Here is a 17,378-nt window from a genome sequence, read left to right as displayed (position 1 = left end):
TCAAAAATCAAAGATAATCCTGCAAGGAGTAATCTATCACATTTTTTTATGTCCTTCAGCTGGGTTCTCACGCCATCGAAGCCAAAAGGCAATGGAAGAAAACAATCCTGCATCAGTGAATGCTCCCAGGGGATCGCCAGAACCACATAAGTAGAAGGAAGAAAAAAAGATACAGAGATGCCCATCTAGGCAGCCAGTCCAGCATCTTCCTGGGTTGCAATTGTGGCCTCCATACATCTGATGAGTTTCGGGTGGGGAAACGTCTGATCGGGATAATCATTCATGCGTCATGCCACTGTATCTGAAATTATAAATGATCCAGAAGAGGATGAGCTAGAAATAGGCAAACTACAAAGAAGAGGAATGAAAAGGGATCTAGAACAGGGGTCCCCAGCCTATAGATTCACTTAACGATTGGATTACTTATTTATCAACTGCAGTGACTCACTGAACAACTATGGCAAGAAAAGTCATAAAATGGGGCAAAGCTCCCTTAATAAATGTCTCACTTAACAACAGAAACGTTGGGCTCAATTGTGGCCATAAGTCAAGGGCTACCTGTAAAGTGTACAATGGGCCAGAACACAAAGTTGTAGTCGATTGGTTGGCTCCTGCATGAGGCAATCTAGGCTATGATTGGTTGCTGTGGCTGTAAAGGAGGAGTTTCCCTTTTTCCCCGCCTTTTTTCTTCTGGTGTTTTAGTGTGCTATCTGATTTACCTCATGATATTCCTGTGTTCCTGACTATTGTGTCTTCTGTGAATATAAGTGTAAAATACATTTTTATACATATACACACATACACATACATATATAAATGATTTATATAAAACTACAGGTTTGTGTCAGTATATACACACACACATACATATACATATACAATATGTGTGTATGAATTCTTAATAATTTTAAAAATACGAATCCCAGGCATGTTTATTTAAAGTATAAAATCTTCGAACACCGGGATGGATCAAAAACAGTCATTTATTGCTAAAAGATAATAATAATAATAATAATAATAATAATAATAATAATAATAATAATAATAATAATAATAATAATAATAATAATAATAAATAAAGTTGGAAGGGACCTTGGAGGTCATCTAGTCCAACCCCCTGCTCAGGCAGGAAACCCTATACCATTTCAGGCAAATGGCTCTCCAGTCTCTTCTTAAAAACTTCCAGTGTTGGAGCATTCACCACCTCTGGAGGCAGGTTGTTCCACTGGTTAATTGTTCTAACTGTCAGGAAGTTTCTCCTTAGTTCTAGGTTGCTTCTCTCCTTGACTAGTTTCCATCCGTTGCTTCTTGTCCTGCTTTCAGGTGCTTTGGAGAATAGCTTGACTCCCTCTTCTTTGTGGTAGCCCCTGAGATATTGGAACACTGCTATCATGTCACCCCTCACCCTTTTCTTCGTTAAACTACACATACCCAATTCCAGCAACCGTTCCCTATATGTTTTAGCCTCCAGCCCCCTAATCATCTTTGTTGCTCTTCTCTGTACCCTTTCTAGAGTCTCGACATCTTTTTTACATCGTGGTGACCAAAACTGGATGCAGTATTCCAGGTGTGGCCTTACCAAAGCATTGTAAACTGGTATTAGTACTTCACTTGATCTTGATTCTATCCCTCTGTTAATGCAGCCTAGCACTGTGTTGGCTTTTTTGGCAGCTGCAGCACACTGCTGGCTCATATTGAAGTGATTGTCTACTAAGACTCCGAGATCCCTCTCACAGTTACTACTATTGAGCAAGGTACCACCTATACTATACCTATGCATTTGATTTTTCCTGCCTAAATGTAGAACCTTACTTTTTTCACCATTGAATTTCATTTTGTTAGATAGCGCCCAGTGTTCGAGTCTGTCCAGATCCTCCTGTATCTTAAGCCTATCTTCTGGAGTATTGGCTATTCCTGCCAGCTTGGTGTCGTCTGCAAATTTGATGAGTTCCCCATCTATCCCCTCATCCAAATCATTAATGAAGATATTGAAGAGCACTGGGCCCAGAACAGAGCCCTGGGGCACCCCACTACACACTTCCTTCCATGTAGATCATAATAAGCAATAAAATACAAATACAAATACCAACAGCTATGATATTGGATGAGGAACAGCAAAAGAAAACAAGATCAGTTAAGGTAGTCAAACCAAAACAGATAGGATAAAGTTTAAAAAAGGGACAGTAAGACTGGATTGCAAGGGAAGCGATGCGAGACAGTCAGAACAATCACGATTGGCTAGAGCAAGGTCCATCACGTGGCCAATGAGCAGAGCGCAGAACCAAACAGGGTTACCAACGGTTTTTCAAACCTTCAATGCTTTCTCTGATGACGCTGGCAGAGGACCAGCGAAAGCTTGGATTAGGTATATAGGCTTTAAACGGTTACTTTTTATTGCTTATTATGATCTTTTAGCAATAAACAACTGTTTTTTTTATTCATCCTGGTGTTCGAAGATTTTATACTTTTTAAGTGTGTATGAATGTATATATATTTTATATAAAACTACAAGTTTCTGTCAGCATCTCCGACTTCATTTGGGCAGCTGCTGTGCAATTCCTTGACAAAGTTCCCTCGATCTTCTGTGGGAGTCCTTCTGCTATCTGAGCCCTGCTACCCTATCTTCCCTCAGTTGATCAGATGGCTAAAATGGTGGTTTTCAGACCTGCAAGATAGATGTCAGCCCTCCCAGGTAAATCCGATGGGAAACACGATCGGACAAAGTAATTCTACTATTATTTTAAGGCTTGCAGAATCTTGCAACCCTAAGTAGACCAACTCCCTGACCCAGCTGTGATCCATCAGGGTGGATTCTTCCTTACTTTTTGTCCTCTGGCTATGTTAAGCCACTGGGGGCTCCTGCTTCTCTTCTCGTCCGATTTGTGCCCTAAGCAGCATCTCTTCCTCTCCTTCCATTAAGGAAGTTCTCCGTCATCCAGGTCATGGCTGTCCCCAAGGTACTTTTTCAGGAGGCAACTGGATTTTCTTGTTTTCCTTTGAAGATGTTTTGCTTCTCATCCCAGAAGCTGAAGAAGCTTCTGGGATGAGAAGTGAAATGCCTTCAAAAAAAAGCCCCGAGAAAGTCCAGTTGCCTACTGAAAAAGCACCTTTGGGACTCCTTCCATTACATTACAATTTAAATAAAAAGAGGTAGGGAAATATTCTCACATACCATTGCCAGAAGAAGCAGATTCTTGGCTGTTCCCTGCAAATCAAAGAAGGAGGAATGTCAATGTAGTCAAATGAAAGTAGTCTCCACTTTTTTCGACCCACCTTCTCCCATTTTCACAGGAGAACACGTTCGCTCTTTTAACCTATCCCATTTCTCCTTGGTCATCTTTTCTGGAGACCAAATATTTCCAGATACTTTAATTATACTAGACTAGACTAGACTAGACTAGAATAGACTAGAATAGACGAATAGAATAGAATAGAATAGAATAGAATAGAATAGAATAGAATAGAATAGAATAGAATAGAATAGAATAGAATAGAATAGAATAGAATAGAGAAAATATGGAATAGAATAGAATAGAATAGAATAGAATAGAATAGAATAGAATAGAATAGAATAGAATAGAATAGAATAGAATAGAATAGAATAGAATAGAATAGAATAGAATAGAATAGACATTATAAAGTGGTACTAACAGTTCATATGATCTTGTGTCTATCCCTCTGTTAAACTAAACAAGGAGAGAAGCAACCTAGAACTAAGGAGAAACTTCCTGACAGTTAGAACAATTAACCAGTGGAACTTCTTGCCTCCAGAAGTGGTGAATGCTCCAACACTGGAAGTTTTTAAGAAGAGACTGGACAGCCATTTGTCCGAAATGGTATAGGGTTTCCTGCCTGAGCAGGGGGTTGGACTAGAAGACCTCCAAGGTCCGTTCCAACTTTATTATTATTGTTGTTGGCTGTTGTTGTTGTTATTTGCTATTGCTATTTCCCATCCTCACATCCTTCTCAAAACCTGGACCAATTTGTCACTATTTCTTCTGATGATTGCTTCGAGGTTTTTTTTTTTTTTTAATTCCATTTATATTCCGCCCTTCTCCGAAGACTCAGGGCGGCTTACAAGCTTAGCAGTAGCCTTCATTCTATGTAGTTTTTTGGGGGGACAGGGCTACATCCAGTGCCACTGTGTGTGTGTGTGTGTGTGTGTGCACGTGCGCACGTGTGCACACGTGCAGGGGAGTGAAAATTGAAAATATGGCAGATAAGAGTATTGCAATGTAACCTTTCACACACACATAGACACACACACACAGACACATTTTTGAATGTGTGCCAATTCGATGCAGGTACAGCAGGTAAAAGCATTGTTGTGCTTTGTCTGCCATCTTGGCCAATTTGGACCCCGCCCCCAATGGGGGTGGGGCCTCCTGAGTGCCACAAATACTCCTTCCATTTCAGAAAGGCCGTGTTCACGTACCTGATGCAGCTTGGTAGCCCTTCCGCCATTTTTCTGAAAGCACAAACAAAAAGTTAGACCCAAATCTTTTTAACCCTTTACAAAGAGATGTGTAAGTTAATATTTTATCCAAGCCTTACGGTATAGTTTCAGGGGTTAGCCTTTTGATTTAGTGGCACCTAGTTCTAATTCGCAAAGACACCAGATGATGGCAGCAAACAGGTACATACACATCTAAGTCTCCCCTCCAGTGGGGAGACTGAGTTTTGAAGCCTAACTACAGGTATAAATTATAGTCCTAATTTTGAGGGCCATATTAGGATAATGGTTAAGGTTATAAACAGGGGGCCATGAATTCTAGTCCCAACTTAAGCATGAAAGGTGGCTGAGTGACTTTGGCCAGTCATTTTCTCTCAACCATAAGAAACAGGCAAGGACAAAGCCCTTATGAAAACCTTGCCGAGAAAACCATAGGGATTGTCCAGGAATTCACCAGGAGTCCATGCTGATTTGAAGGCACACCCCGTCCCCCAAATTTTAATTTTAACTTTAGCTTTATATTGATGAAATGGTTGCAGAGTTTTATGTATCCCATACATGAGGTATTACAAGTCAGGGGTCCCCAAACCCTGGTCCGTGGACCTATACTGGTCCGCAGCATGCCACCAACTGGTCCGCACAAACAAGCAAAGCCCCATCCGCAGGATACAGGCAGCACACAAAAACACACCCCCTCTGGTCCACGGAAAAAGCTCTCTCCATGTAACCAGTCCCTGGCACCCGAAAGATTGGGGACATCTGTTATAAGTCATTGTATCTGACAATCAATAACAATCCAGACAGTAAACCAAGAATTAATTAGTTAGGCATCCAGATAAGCATTCTTGGCAGACCAAGAGCCATCAATCCAACTCTTAGCAGAACCGGAAGCTTAGAAGGCCAAGAGGTTGAGAGGCCAGGAGGCTTATAGGATAGGAGTTAATCGCTAAGAAAGATATGCAGATGATACCACTCTAATGGCAAAAAGTGAAGAACTAAAGAGCCTCGGGTTGCGGGTGAAGAAGGAGAGTGCAAAATTTGGGTTGAAACTTAACATTAAGAAAACCAAGATCATGGCATACAGCCCTCTCAATTCCTGGCAAATAGATGGGGAAGAAATGGAGGTAGTGACAGATTTTATTTTCCTGGGCTCCAAGATCACTGCAGATGGGGACTGTAGCCAAGAAATTAAAAGACACTTGCTCCTCGGGAGGAAAGCCATGGCAAATCTAGACAGCACACTAAAAAGCAGAGACATCACCCTGTCAACAAAAGTGCATATAGTCAAGGCTATGGTCTTCCCAGTTGCAATGTATGGCAGTGAAAGCTGGACCATAAGAAAGGCTGAGCACCAAAGAATTGAGGCCTTTGAACTCTGGTGCTAGAGAAGACTCCTGCGAGTCCCTTGGACTGCAAGGCGATCAAATCAGTCAGTCCTAGAGGAGATCAACCCTGACTGCTCTTTAGAAGGCCAGATCCTGAAGCTGAAACTCAAATCCTTTGGCCACCTAATGAGAAGGAAGGACTCACCGGAGAAGAGCCTAATGCTGGGAAAGATTGAGGGCAATAGAAGAAGGGAACGACGGAGAATGAGGTGGCTGGATGGAGTCACTGAAGCAGTAGGTGTGAGCTTAAATGGACTCCAGGAGATGGTAGAGGACAGGAAGGCCTGGAGGAACGTTGTCCATGGGGTTGCGATGGGTCGGACACGACTTCGCAGCTAACAACAACAACTAATCGCTAAGAAGGTGAGCCTTGCTTACATCTTGTAGAGTAGGGGCTGTCAGCAAGTCAGCAACAGGAGCCTATTTCAAATTTTGCATTGGGTAGGCCATGTCTACATAGGAGAGATGCTCCTGGAGGTACCTGGACGTCCTTTTGGATTCAGAAGACGCTTTGACAACTGCCATGTTCTTCTAGATGTAAAAACAAACTGGTAGCAGATGGGCTGCCACCACTGAGCAGTGTAGACAGGGGTCCCCAACCCCTGGTATTGGGCCACAGCCAGTTCGGAACCAGGCCGTGCAAGCAGCAGACCAGCGCGTAAGGGGCGCATGACATGGAACTTTGCAAAGGGCTAACTAATACAATTACTTTGTATTTTAACTTGATTGATTTTCCCATGTTCAGGTTTATTAGCTTTTAACATCCCTAAACTGATAAACAGGCTGGAGACGAGCTCCAGATCAGAAAACCTTTGTTAGTACAAATTGGGATCCGGTTTAATCTCTTTTGTGAACTCCAAACCGTCTTTTCCCCTTACGATCTATGCCCCTTCTGATGTCAGACCTCATTTTAATGGACACGTGTGATATTATGGGATGCAAATATGTAACGTGTTCGACTCCATCTAACTGAGTTCCTGTGCAAAGAGGAGTTTACTTTTATCCTGCCCCATCAACTTTCCTCTTGCATTTTTCTCTGCTGTGTTAACTGTGGAAAGGAACGTAAGATGGGGCGTGGGGTTCTCTCCCTTTTCGTAGACAGATCCCACTTTATCAGGTTACCCTAATAAACTGCTTTTAAAATTATCTTCCGAGTCGGTTACTTATTGGGAAGGTAAACTGAGGCAGAACATAGGACAAGATTTGGCTATCAGCATGCCCCTGACGCTTTCCTGGAACCATTTCTTTTCTCCCCTCCACCGGTCCACAAATCCGGAAAGGTTGGGGACCACTAATGTTTAAAAGTTTAAAAGAGATAGAAGTGGGGTACCTCTTGCTTGGCCCTTTCTATTTGGAGTCTTCCAGGATTAATCCATGGGCAGATTCCCTTGTTGTGATTGGTGGGGATTGCCTCTGCTCAGGGACACACGTGTTGGATTGGACATGGTAAGCTTTGGGCACTGCCCATTAGAAGAGAGGTGTTCTTCTCAGAGAGCAGGAAGGAGGCTGCTCCAAGAAGCTTCTACCAAGAGGAAGAAATCTCAGTTTACTTACTTGCGTAGAATAGGATCACAATTACCAGCAAGACCACAGCAGCTAGAACACCCAGGATGCCACCCACGAGGATCCCTGTGGCAGATGAAAATAAGAAAAGAGCAAAAGGTTGGATGAAAGGTTGGGTACAATTTCCTTTGTGTACAGTTTTGTCTCACATTTCAACAACTGCCTGCAACTGAAAGTGATTTTCCAAAAGAAGTTTCTCACAGTTTTCTTTAGCAAGATTGTCTGTCTATCTATCTATCTATCTATCTATCTATCTATCTATCTATCTATCTATCTATCTATCTATCATCTATCTATCATCTATCTATCATCTATCATCTATCTATCTATCATCTATCTATCATCTATCTATCATCTATCTATCATCTATCATCTATCTATCTATCTATCTATCTATCTATCTATCTATCTATCTATATCTATCTAACATCTATTATCTATCTATCGATCTATCTATCATCTATCTATCTCTATCTATATCTATCTATCTATCTATCTATCTATCTATCTATCTATCTATCTCTATCTATCTATCATCTATCTATCTATCTATCTATCTAATTTTATTTTATTACTGCCCATCTTGCGGTCCGAGAAGACTCAAAGTGGCAGTTTTATTGAGAAGTGAAGAGCTACAAGCATTACAACAGCTGAATTGGTTCCTATTTAAATTCAATATTTCCCTACATGCGTTACAATAAAGATGTCCTGATTTTCTTTCTCACAAGTAGAAGAACACAGTTTAAAATGATCGTTAGGAAAAAAAATCAGTGTCCACGTCTAACACACATGGGAAGAGATCGGTTCTAAGTGAGAACCTGGAATCCTGGTAACCTCTTTCACCACAATAAGGGGAACTCTGAGAATCTACCTGGAAAATAAGTCTATTAACCATCCGACTAGTGAACTCAAAATCAAGGAATCTTCAAGGCTTTGAAGCGCCATAAAAGATAAGTTTTATTGAATACACATCTCGGAACTAAAGAAGCAAAACCAGCTCTGGTTTTCCCATGCAAAAGTCTGCCTAGTTAACAATGGCTTCCCTTAACCCCCACCCACCGGCTGTTCACATTATCCAATCATATATCTTTGGTTTGTTATGAGAATGGTCCACTTCTCCCTCAGACACCTGCGTTAGTGACCTTGGCATTCTTGTAGGCTCTCATGCTCCATCGAGGGCTTCTTAGACTCCTGTTTCCTCCCCATGCTTTCTACTCCTCCCCCCTATTTCTAGGGCAAATTGAGTAGCGATAGAAGTTAGCAGGCAACTTAGCAATTCAACCTTGACATTGTTGTTCTTGGTTAGAAGCCCCTGACAGGGAGCCGGGCAAAATAAAATCCTGTTTCTGAAAATTTCAGATCTGCTCCCTGAGATATATCAAGCCACACGATCCACAGCCATCAGGCAGAAGGAAAGAAACGGCAAAAAGGGTGGCTGTCTCTAATCTGAACTTAGATATTATCTGTAGGAGGCGGGGCCAAGAAGAGTACCGCGTAAATATCTCAGGGGCTGCCACAAAGAAGAGGGAGTCAAGCTATTTTCCAAAGCCCCTGAAGGGCAGAACAAGAAGCAACGGATGGAAACTAATCAAGGAGAGAAGCAACCTAGAACTAAGGAGAAACTTCCTGACAGTTAGAACAATTAACCAGTGGAACAACCTGCCTCCAGAAGCAGTGAATGCTCCAACACTGGAAGTTTTTAAGGACAGACTGGACAGCCATTTGTTTGAAATGGTATAGGGTTTCCTGTCTAAGCAGGGGGTTGGACTAGATGATCTCCAAGGTCCCTTCCAACTTTATTATTATTATTGTTGTTGTTGCTGCTGCTGCTGTTGTTTTATTATTATTATTATTATTATTATTATTATTATTATTATTATTATTATTATTATTATTATTATTATTATTATTAAATAAGCCTTAAAATGCACTCCCTGGCATCCACGCGCCCCGTCCTTCCACTGCAGCCACTCACCAGGCCTCTCCCAAGAGAAATCCTGGGGGTTCAGAAGACCGTCATGCTCCACGTGACATTTGTAGTGCTCCCTCTCCTTGGGGTCGATCTCAATGCTGAGCCAGGTGTGGTAGGTGCTGTCTGAATTGGGAGTGATCCCTCCCCGGAAGGTCTCTTGCTCCAGGATTTCTCCACCCTTCCTCCAAGTGACATCAATCTCTTTGGGGTAGAAGCCGTGTAGACGGCAGATGAGGGTCTCCAGTCCGTTGTAGCTCCCTTTCCTGGCGACGGTCACCACTGGAGGCTCTGCAAAAATGGAAACGTTCTTGATACTCGACCGAACGACGGCTTGAAACTCGGGACAGGGGTCCCCAACCTGTGGGCCGTGGCCCTCTACTGGGCCTCAGCCTATTGACCACTGGGCCATGTGAGTGGCTTGGCTGGTGCGTGCTTGTGTGTGTGTGTACGCGTGTACGCACGCAGCCCCATTTGTGCAAGCATCACCGCAAGCAGTGCTACAGTTGTTTGTGGCCCCACTTGTGTGAGCATCGCCGCAAGCATCGCAGGCATCTGCAGCACCACTTGCACAAGCCTCGCCGTGAGCATTGCAGATGGCCGCAGCCCGACTCGCACGAGCGTCACCTTGAGCATCCATTTGCACCTGAGTGGTGCAACTGGGTGTGGGGCCTTCTGAAAACATCCTCCAGCCATTGGCACTACTCAGGTGACCCCCAAGGACACAGGTAAAAAAACCTCCCAAGTGGCCTCAACGACTCTCCAAAAGAAGGCAAATGACCAGCTATCTGCAAGGAATATAAATCCTTCCATCCTTCACCATCCAGTCAGAGCTGAAGAAGCTTCTTGGATGAGAAGCGAAACGTCTTCAAAGGAAAACAAGGAAGTCCAGTTGCCTCCTGAAAAAGCACCTTTGGATCCCCAAAGTGAAAAATCCCCTCTTAGACCTGTGCATTTGACTCTGTTTCCTAAGTCTGCACGCCCTCCCTGCAAAGGAGGCCAGTGTCTTCCCCACCCATCAGACTGCGGCAAACAGTACTGTTTATGAGCGGAAAGGAATTTACAGAAGAGAACTTCCTGCAAAGGTTTGGGCTGCACATTCGGTCCTTCAGCCATGGTGGGACACCATCATCTGCACACATTCCAGAGCAGCCCCTCAGCCCAGGAATCCACGGAATGCGATTGAGAAGAACTGTTTTTCAGGGAACCCATAGAAACCTTGAGTTGTAAGAAGACACAGAGGTCATCCAGTCCACCTCACTGTCTAGAAAAAGCTACTGTCATTCTAAGACAGACATGTCAAACACAAGGCCCGGGGGCCGGATCCGGCCCGCGAAGTGGTTTCATGCGGCCCGCGAAGCCATCCTGGAAACAGTGAGGGAACGGCCCCCACTGCCTTGGCCCTGGCCCAGAGACCCTCCTTCTGCCAGAGACCCTCAGATCTGTCCCACTCCTGCCCAGGCCCCCATAAGCACTCTTGATGCAAACGATGTAGAGTTGGCCACGTCCACCCAGTAGGTCATACGCACTCTAGCCACACCCACCCAGTAGGCCACACCCACCCAGGCCATACCCACCCAGCCCCCTGAGGGCAACCGCAATGAAATTGAGTTTGACACCCCTGTTCTAAGAAGTTACCACCCCATCCCATGCCCCATCACCTTTTCTGAGTAGGGACTCCTTGCCATAATTCAGGTATTTGTGAAGCCACTCAATGCAGTCTCCTTCCAGGAAATTCTTCCGGCTTTGGGTCCAAACCAGATCAGCCTCCCATCTCCTCTTGGTGACCTGGGCCCGCCAGTTGGCTGCTGTCCAGGTGAGGGTCTCTTTATCCAGGCTGAGAAAGTCTGCTCCATCATAGCCAAACTGAGAGCTGCCTTCTTTACGTCCATCTTGATGTAGCTCACACCCGTGCATCCACTGCCAGGTGTGAAGGCCTGTAAGGTGATGTTTGCATAGGTCACTCAGTATCAGAGATATAATGAAAGGCTTAGAATATACCATAGAGATCATCTAGAGCAGGGGTGTCAAACTGCTGGCCCGCCGGCCGGATGCATCATCCGGAAGACGCACCCACCCCATTGTTGGCAATGGCAAAAACCGTTACAATACGTTGCATGACGTCATGTGACGTCTCGAGTTTGACATGGCTGATCTAGAGGTAGTGGGAGCTTCATCACTGGAAGCTTTCCAGAAGACACTGGACTGCCATCTGTCAGAAATGGTGTAGGTTCTCCTGCTTGGGTGGGGGGTTGGACTAGTTGACCTATAAGGTCCCTTCCAACCCTGTTATTCTATTATTCTATTCTATTCTATTCTATTCTATTCTATTCTATTCTATTCTATTCTATTCTATTCTATTCTATTCTATTCTATTTCATATTTTCTCCTATTCTATTCTATTCTCTTCTATTCTATTCCATATTTTCTCTATTCTATTCTATTCTATTCTATTCTATTCTATTCTATTCTATTCTATTCTATTCTATTCTATTCTATTCTATTCTATTCCATATTTTCTCTATTCTATTCTATTCTATTCTATTCTACTCTATTCTATTCTATTCTATTCTATTCTATTCTATTCTATTCTATTCTATTCTATTCTATTCCATATTTTCTCCTATTCTATTCTATTCTATTCTATTCTATTCTATTCTATTCTATTCTATTCTATTCTATTCTATTCTATTCTATTCTATTCTATTCTATTCCATATTTTCTCTATTCTATTCTATTCTATTCTATTCTATTCTATTCTATTCTATTCTATTCTATTCTATTCTATTCTATTCCATATTTTCTCTATTCTATTCTATTCTATTCTACTCTATTCTATTCTATTCTATTCTATTCTATTCTATTCTATTCTATTCCATATTTTCTCCTATTCTATTCTATTCTATTCTATTCTATTCTATTCCATATTTTCTTTATTCTATTCTATTCTATTCTATTCTATTCTATTCTATTCTATTCTATTCTATTCTATTCTATTCTATTCTATTCCATATTTTCTCTATTCTATTCTATTCTATTCTATTCTATTCTATTCTATTCTATTCTATTCTATTCTATTCTATTCTATTCCATTCCATTCCATATTTTCTGTTCTATTTTACTCTACTCTATCTACTCTACTCTACTCCATTCTATTCCTCAACTTACCACCAAAATTGAGCTCAATATTTATGATGTTAAGCAAAACATTTTTTAAGTGCATTTTGCCCCTTTTACGACTTTTCTTGCCACAGTTGTTAAATGAATCACTGCAGTTGTTAAATTAGCAAAGCAGTTGTTAAGTGGCTTTACCACTGACTGCTTGCCAGAAGGTCACAAAGGGGGATCATACAACCCCAGGACATGGCAACCATCATAAACATGAGTCAGTTGCCAAGCGTCTGCATTTTGATCACCTGACCCTGGGGATGCTGCAATGGCCGTAAGTGTGAAAAACAGTCATAAGTTACGTTTTTCAGTGACATTGTAACTTTGAATGGTCCCTAAATGAACTGTGGTAAGTGGAGAACTACCTGTATTCAAACCCCATCTAATTCAGCCCTTCAAGGTAGGCTGGTCATTTAAAAAGACACTGTAAGGATTGCAGGAATTATTCCAGTAATGTATGATAACAGAACCTTGTCCAAGTCACTCTTTGTTCCACCTTATACTAAAGAAAATCAAGATGAGGTTCTTTGAGTTTCTTTCTCACACGCATTTCAGTCTATGGACTGCAGAACCTCTTACCCAAATTTCTTTGAACATCTCACTCCTTCCTGGTCCAAGATCTGTTCTAAAATTCCTTGACACCACCCAACGCAAGAATCCACTATACAGAATCCTTCAATGGAAGAGATCTCAGAGATCATAGATTCTATGCCAGGGGTAGGCAACCTTGGCTCTTTTATGACTCGTGGACTTCAACTCCCAGAATTCCTGAACCAGCATGACTCAGCTTGCAAACTCTCCCTTTCCCCTCAGCATGGCTGGTTCAGGAATTCTGGGAGTTGAAGTCCACAAGTCATGAAAGAGCCAAGGTTGCCTACCCCTGTTCTAGGCTAACGCTCGCTTGGTGGGCGTGCAGCAAGGCAGCCTGTAGCCAAGCTCCCATCTCCCTGGCACTTACCTGGGGTATGGTTGAAGCGGTTCCAGAGGCTCAGTTGGAAGTAGAGTTCCCAGCTGCGGGAGAGTTGAGTTTGCCAGTCCCAATACTGGGCATCATCCTCATCCACCCTCTGAATCCAGGACCCCCGTGGCAAGTCCCTCCGGGAATCGCTGTCATAGTGGACAAACTGCTGATCGTCCAAGTAGCCCACAATGACAAACCGGGGCAGGCCGTGGCCCGGTTCTGACACGCCGGTGAAGAAATAACGCAGGACGTGGGAAGAGGCGTCTACCGGAAGAAAGAAGCAAGACATTCGGTGAGCATCGTTTGCTACTGAGCGGAACTGAAAAGCCCAAAGGTTCACTGTCAAACTGCAAAGCCAGGATGAACAGTTGAGGGAACTAGGTGTGACTAGCCTATTGAAGGGAAAAATAGGGGGGAAAGGAGAACCATCTGCAGGAATAGAATAGAATAGAATAGAATAGAATAGAATAGAATAGAATAGAATAGAATAGAATAGAATAGAATAGAATAGAATAGAATAGAATAGAATAGAATAGAATAGAATAGAATAGAATAGAATAGAATGGGACGGGGTAGGGTAGGGTAGGGTAGGGTAGGTAGGATAGGATAGGATAGGATAGGATAGGATAGGATAGGATAGGATAGGATAGGACAGGACAGAACCGAACAGAACAGAATCTCCCACAACTTTTGAAGGCAAACTGTTCCATTGTTTGATTGTTCTCACTATCAGAACATTTCTCCTTATTTCTAGGTTGAATCTCTCCTTGACTGGTTTCCATCCGTTATTCTTTGTCTGACCTTCGGGAGCTTTGGAAAAATAGGTTGACTCCCTCCTCTCTGGGACAGCCCCTCAAATATTGGAACACTGCTATCCTGTCTCCCCTGGTCCTTCTCTTCGCTAGGCTAGCCATGCCCGGTTCCTGTAACCATTCTTGAACGGTGAGGCTGTCACGGAGAAGAGGGGATTGACTTATTCTCCAAAAGAACCAGAGGGCAGGACAAGAAGCAATGGGTGGAAGCTTATCAAGGAGACATCCAACCTAGATGTAAGGAGAAATTTCTGAAAAAAAGGACAATCCATCAGCGGAACAGTTTGTCTCCTGGAATTGCGCAGGCTCCATCTCTGGAAGTTTTCAAAAATCAGGATGGTATAAAGTTGGAGTAAAGTTGGAGGAGACCTCTGAGGTCCCGTCCACCCTTGGATTCTATCATCTATCCAGACCAGGGGTAGGAAACCTTGGCTCTTTAATGACTCGTGAACTTCAACTCCCAGAATTCCCGAGCCCAGCAACCTTGGCTCTTTTATGACTCGTGGACTTCAACTCCCAGAATTCCCGAGCCAGCAACCTTGGCTCTTTTATGACTCGTGGACTTCAACTCCCAGAATTCCCGAGCCAGGAACCTTAGCTCTTTAATGACTCGTGGACTTCAACTCCCAGAATTCCCGAGCCAGGAACCTTGGCTCTTTAATGACTCGTGGACTTCAACTCCCAGAATTCCCGAGCCAGGAACCTTGTCTCTTTAATGACTCGTGGACTTCAATTCCCAGAATTCCTGAGCCAGGAACCTTGTCTCTTTAATGACTCGTGCACTTCAACTCCCAGAATTCCTGAGCCAGCAACCTTGGCTCTTTTATGACTCCTGGACTTCAACTCCCAGAATTCCTGAGCCAGCAACCTTGGCTCTTTTATGACTCCTGGACTTCAACTCCCAGAATTCCTGAGCCAGGAACCTTGGGTCTTTAATGACTCATAGATTTCAACTCCCAGAATTCCCGAGCCAGGAACCTTGTCTCTTTAATGACTCGTGGACTTCAACTCCCAGAATTCCCGAGCCAGGAACCTTGGCTCTTTTATGACTCCTGGACTTCAACTCCCAGAATTCCTGAGCCAGGAACCTTGGCTTTTTAATGACTCGTGGACTTCAACTCCCAGAAATCCCGAGCCAGGAACCTTGGCTCTTTAATGACTCGTGGACTTCAACTCCCAGAATTCCCGAGCCAGGAACCTTGTCTCTTTAATGACTCGTGGACTTCAATTCCCAGAATTCCTGAGCCAGGAACCTTGTCTCTTTAATGACTCGTGCACTTCAACTCCCAGAATTCCTGAGCCAGCAACCTTGGCTCTTTTATGACTCCTGGACTTCAACTCCCAGAATTCCTGAGCCAGCAACCTTGGCTCTTTTATGACTCCTGGACTTCAACTCCCAGAATTCCTGAGCCAGGAACCTTGGGTCTTTAATGACTCATAGATTTCAACTCCCAGAATTCCCGAGCCAGGAACCTTGTCTCTTTAATGACTCGTGGACTTCAACTCCCAGAATTCCCGAGCCAGGAACCTTGGCTCTTTTATGACTCCTGGACTTCAACTCCCAGAATTCCTGAGCCAGGAACCTTGGCTTTTTAATGACTCGTGGACTTCAACTCCCAGAAATCCCGAGCCAGGAACCTTGGCTCTTTAATGACTCGTGGACTTCAACTCCCAGAATTCCCGAGCCAGGAACCTTGGGTCTTTAATGACTCATAGATTTCAACTCCCAGAATTCCCGAGCCAGGAACCTTGTCTCTTTAATGACTCGTGGACTTCAACTCCCAGAATTCCCGAGCCAGGAACCTTGGCTCTTTTATGACTCCTGGACTTCAACTCCCAGAATTCCCGAGCCAGGAACCTTGGCTTTTTAATGACTCGTGGACTTCAACTCCCAGAAATCCCGAGCCAGGAACCTTGGCTCTTTAATGACTCGTGGACTTCAACTCCCAGAATTCCCGAGCCAGGAACCTTGGCTCTTTTATGACTCCTGGACTTCAACTCCCAGAATTCCCGAGCCAGGAACCTTGGCTCTTTTATGACTCCTGGACTTCAACTCCCAGAATTCCTGAGCCAGGAACCTTGGCTTTTTAATGACTCGTGGACTTCAACTCCCAGAAATCCCGAGCCAGGAACCTTGGCTCTTTAATGACTCGTGGACTTCAACTCCCAGAATTCCCGAGCCAGGAACCTTGGGTCTTTAATGACTCATAGATTTCAACTCCCAGAATTCCCGAGCCAGGAACCTTGTCTCTTTAATGACTCGTGGACTTCAACTCCCAGAATTCCCGAGCCAGGAACCTTGGCTCTTTTATGACTCCTGGACTTCAACTCCCAGAATTCCCGAGCCAGGAACCTTGGCTTTTTAATGACTCGTGGACTTCAACTCCCAGAATTCCCGAGCCAGGAACCTTGGCTCTTTTATGACTCCTGGACTTCAACTCCCAGAATTCCCGAGCCAGGAACCTTGGCTCTTTTATGACTCCTGGACTTCAACTCCCAGAATTCCTGAGCCAGGAACCTTGGCTTTTTAATGACTCGTGGACTTCAACTCCCAGAAATCCCGAGCCAGGAACCTTGGCTCTTTAATGACTCGTGGACTTCAACGCCCAGAAATCCCGAGCCAGGAACCTTGGCTCTTTAATGACTCGTGGACTTCAACTCCCAGAATTCCTGAGCCAGCTGGCTCAGGAATTCTGGGAGTTGAAGTCCACGAGTCATTAAAGAGCTACGGTTGCCTACCCCTGTTCTACCCAGTCCCAGCCAATCACGGGAAAGGAAGGAAAACCCCGCCCGCAGCGCTGGGAAATTCCAGTCTAGCGAAATGAGGACGGAGCGAGTGGGGAGAAATCCGGAGCCGTCTGAACCCCGTGAGGCAGGCACGCGTGACCTCCCCACCCAGTGCAAAGAAGCTTCTCTCCCCTCCGCCCAGCCTCCTTCCCGCGACCCCCTTTTCCTTCCCGCCTTAGACATCTTCCTCCAGCCTTTCTTTTTTTTGCAGGTGGAGCTTCAATGCCCGTCTTGCCCGGCTGCTCCGGTGTTCCCTGTGCCGGGAAAGCCCAAGGGCGCC

At 44.1% G+C, this 17,378-nt stretch overlaps 1 protein-coding gene across 1 annotated transcript in view; it reads right to left on the bottom strand.

Moving 5' to 3' along the window:
• Positions 1 to 115: 115 nt before the first annotated feature.
• The window catches only part of LOC308664657 (major histocompatibility complex class I-related gene protein-like), a 17,703-nt gene continuing 440 nt past the window's right edge, over positions 116 to 17,378 (bottom strand). Inside the window, exons 3-9 of the mRNA XM_081322093.1 lie at positions 13,497 to 13,763; positions 11,032 to 11,307; positions 9,377 to 9,661; positions 7,393 to 7,467; positions 4,436 to 4,468; positions 3,173 to 3,205; positions 116 to 301 (exon numbers count right to left, since the gene is read on the bottom strand). Coding sequence (XP_081178219.1) covers positions 288 to 301; positions 3,173 to 3,205; positions 4,436 to 4,468; positions 7,393 to 7,467; positions 9,377 to 9,661; positions 11,032 to 11,307; positions 13,497 to 13,763 — 983 coding nt within the window. The 3' untranslated portion in view covers positions 116 to 287. The remainder of the gene's footprint in view (positions 302 to 3,172; positions 3,206 to 4,435; positions 4,469 to 7,392; positions 7,468 to 9,376; positions 9,662 to 11,031; positions 11,308 to 13,496; positions 13,764 to 17,378) is intronic.

Source organism: Vipera berus (genome assembly GCF_964194415.1).
Source record: "Vipera berus genome assembly, chromosome: 2".
Classification (NCBI taxonomy): Eukaryota; Metazoa; Chordata; class Lepidosauria; order Squamata; family Viperidae; genus Vipera; species Vipera berus.
Note: the sequence above shows the minus strand (reverse complement) of the source record. Positions and strands in the feature narration are given on the sequence as shown.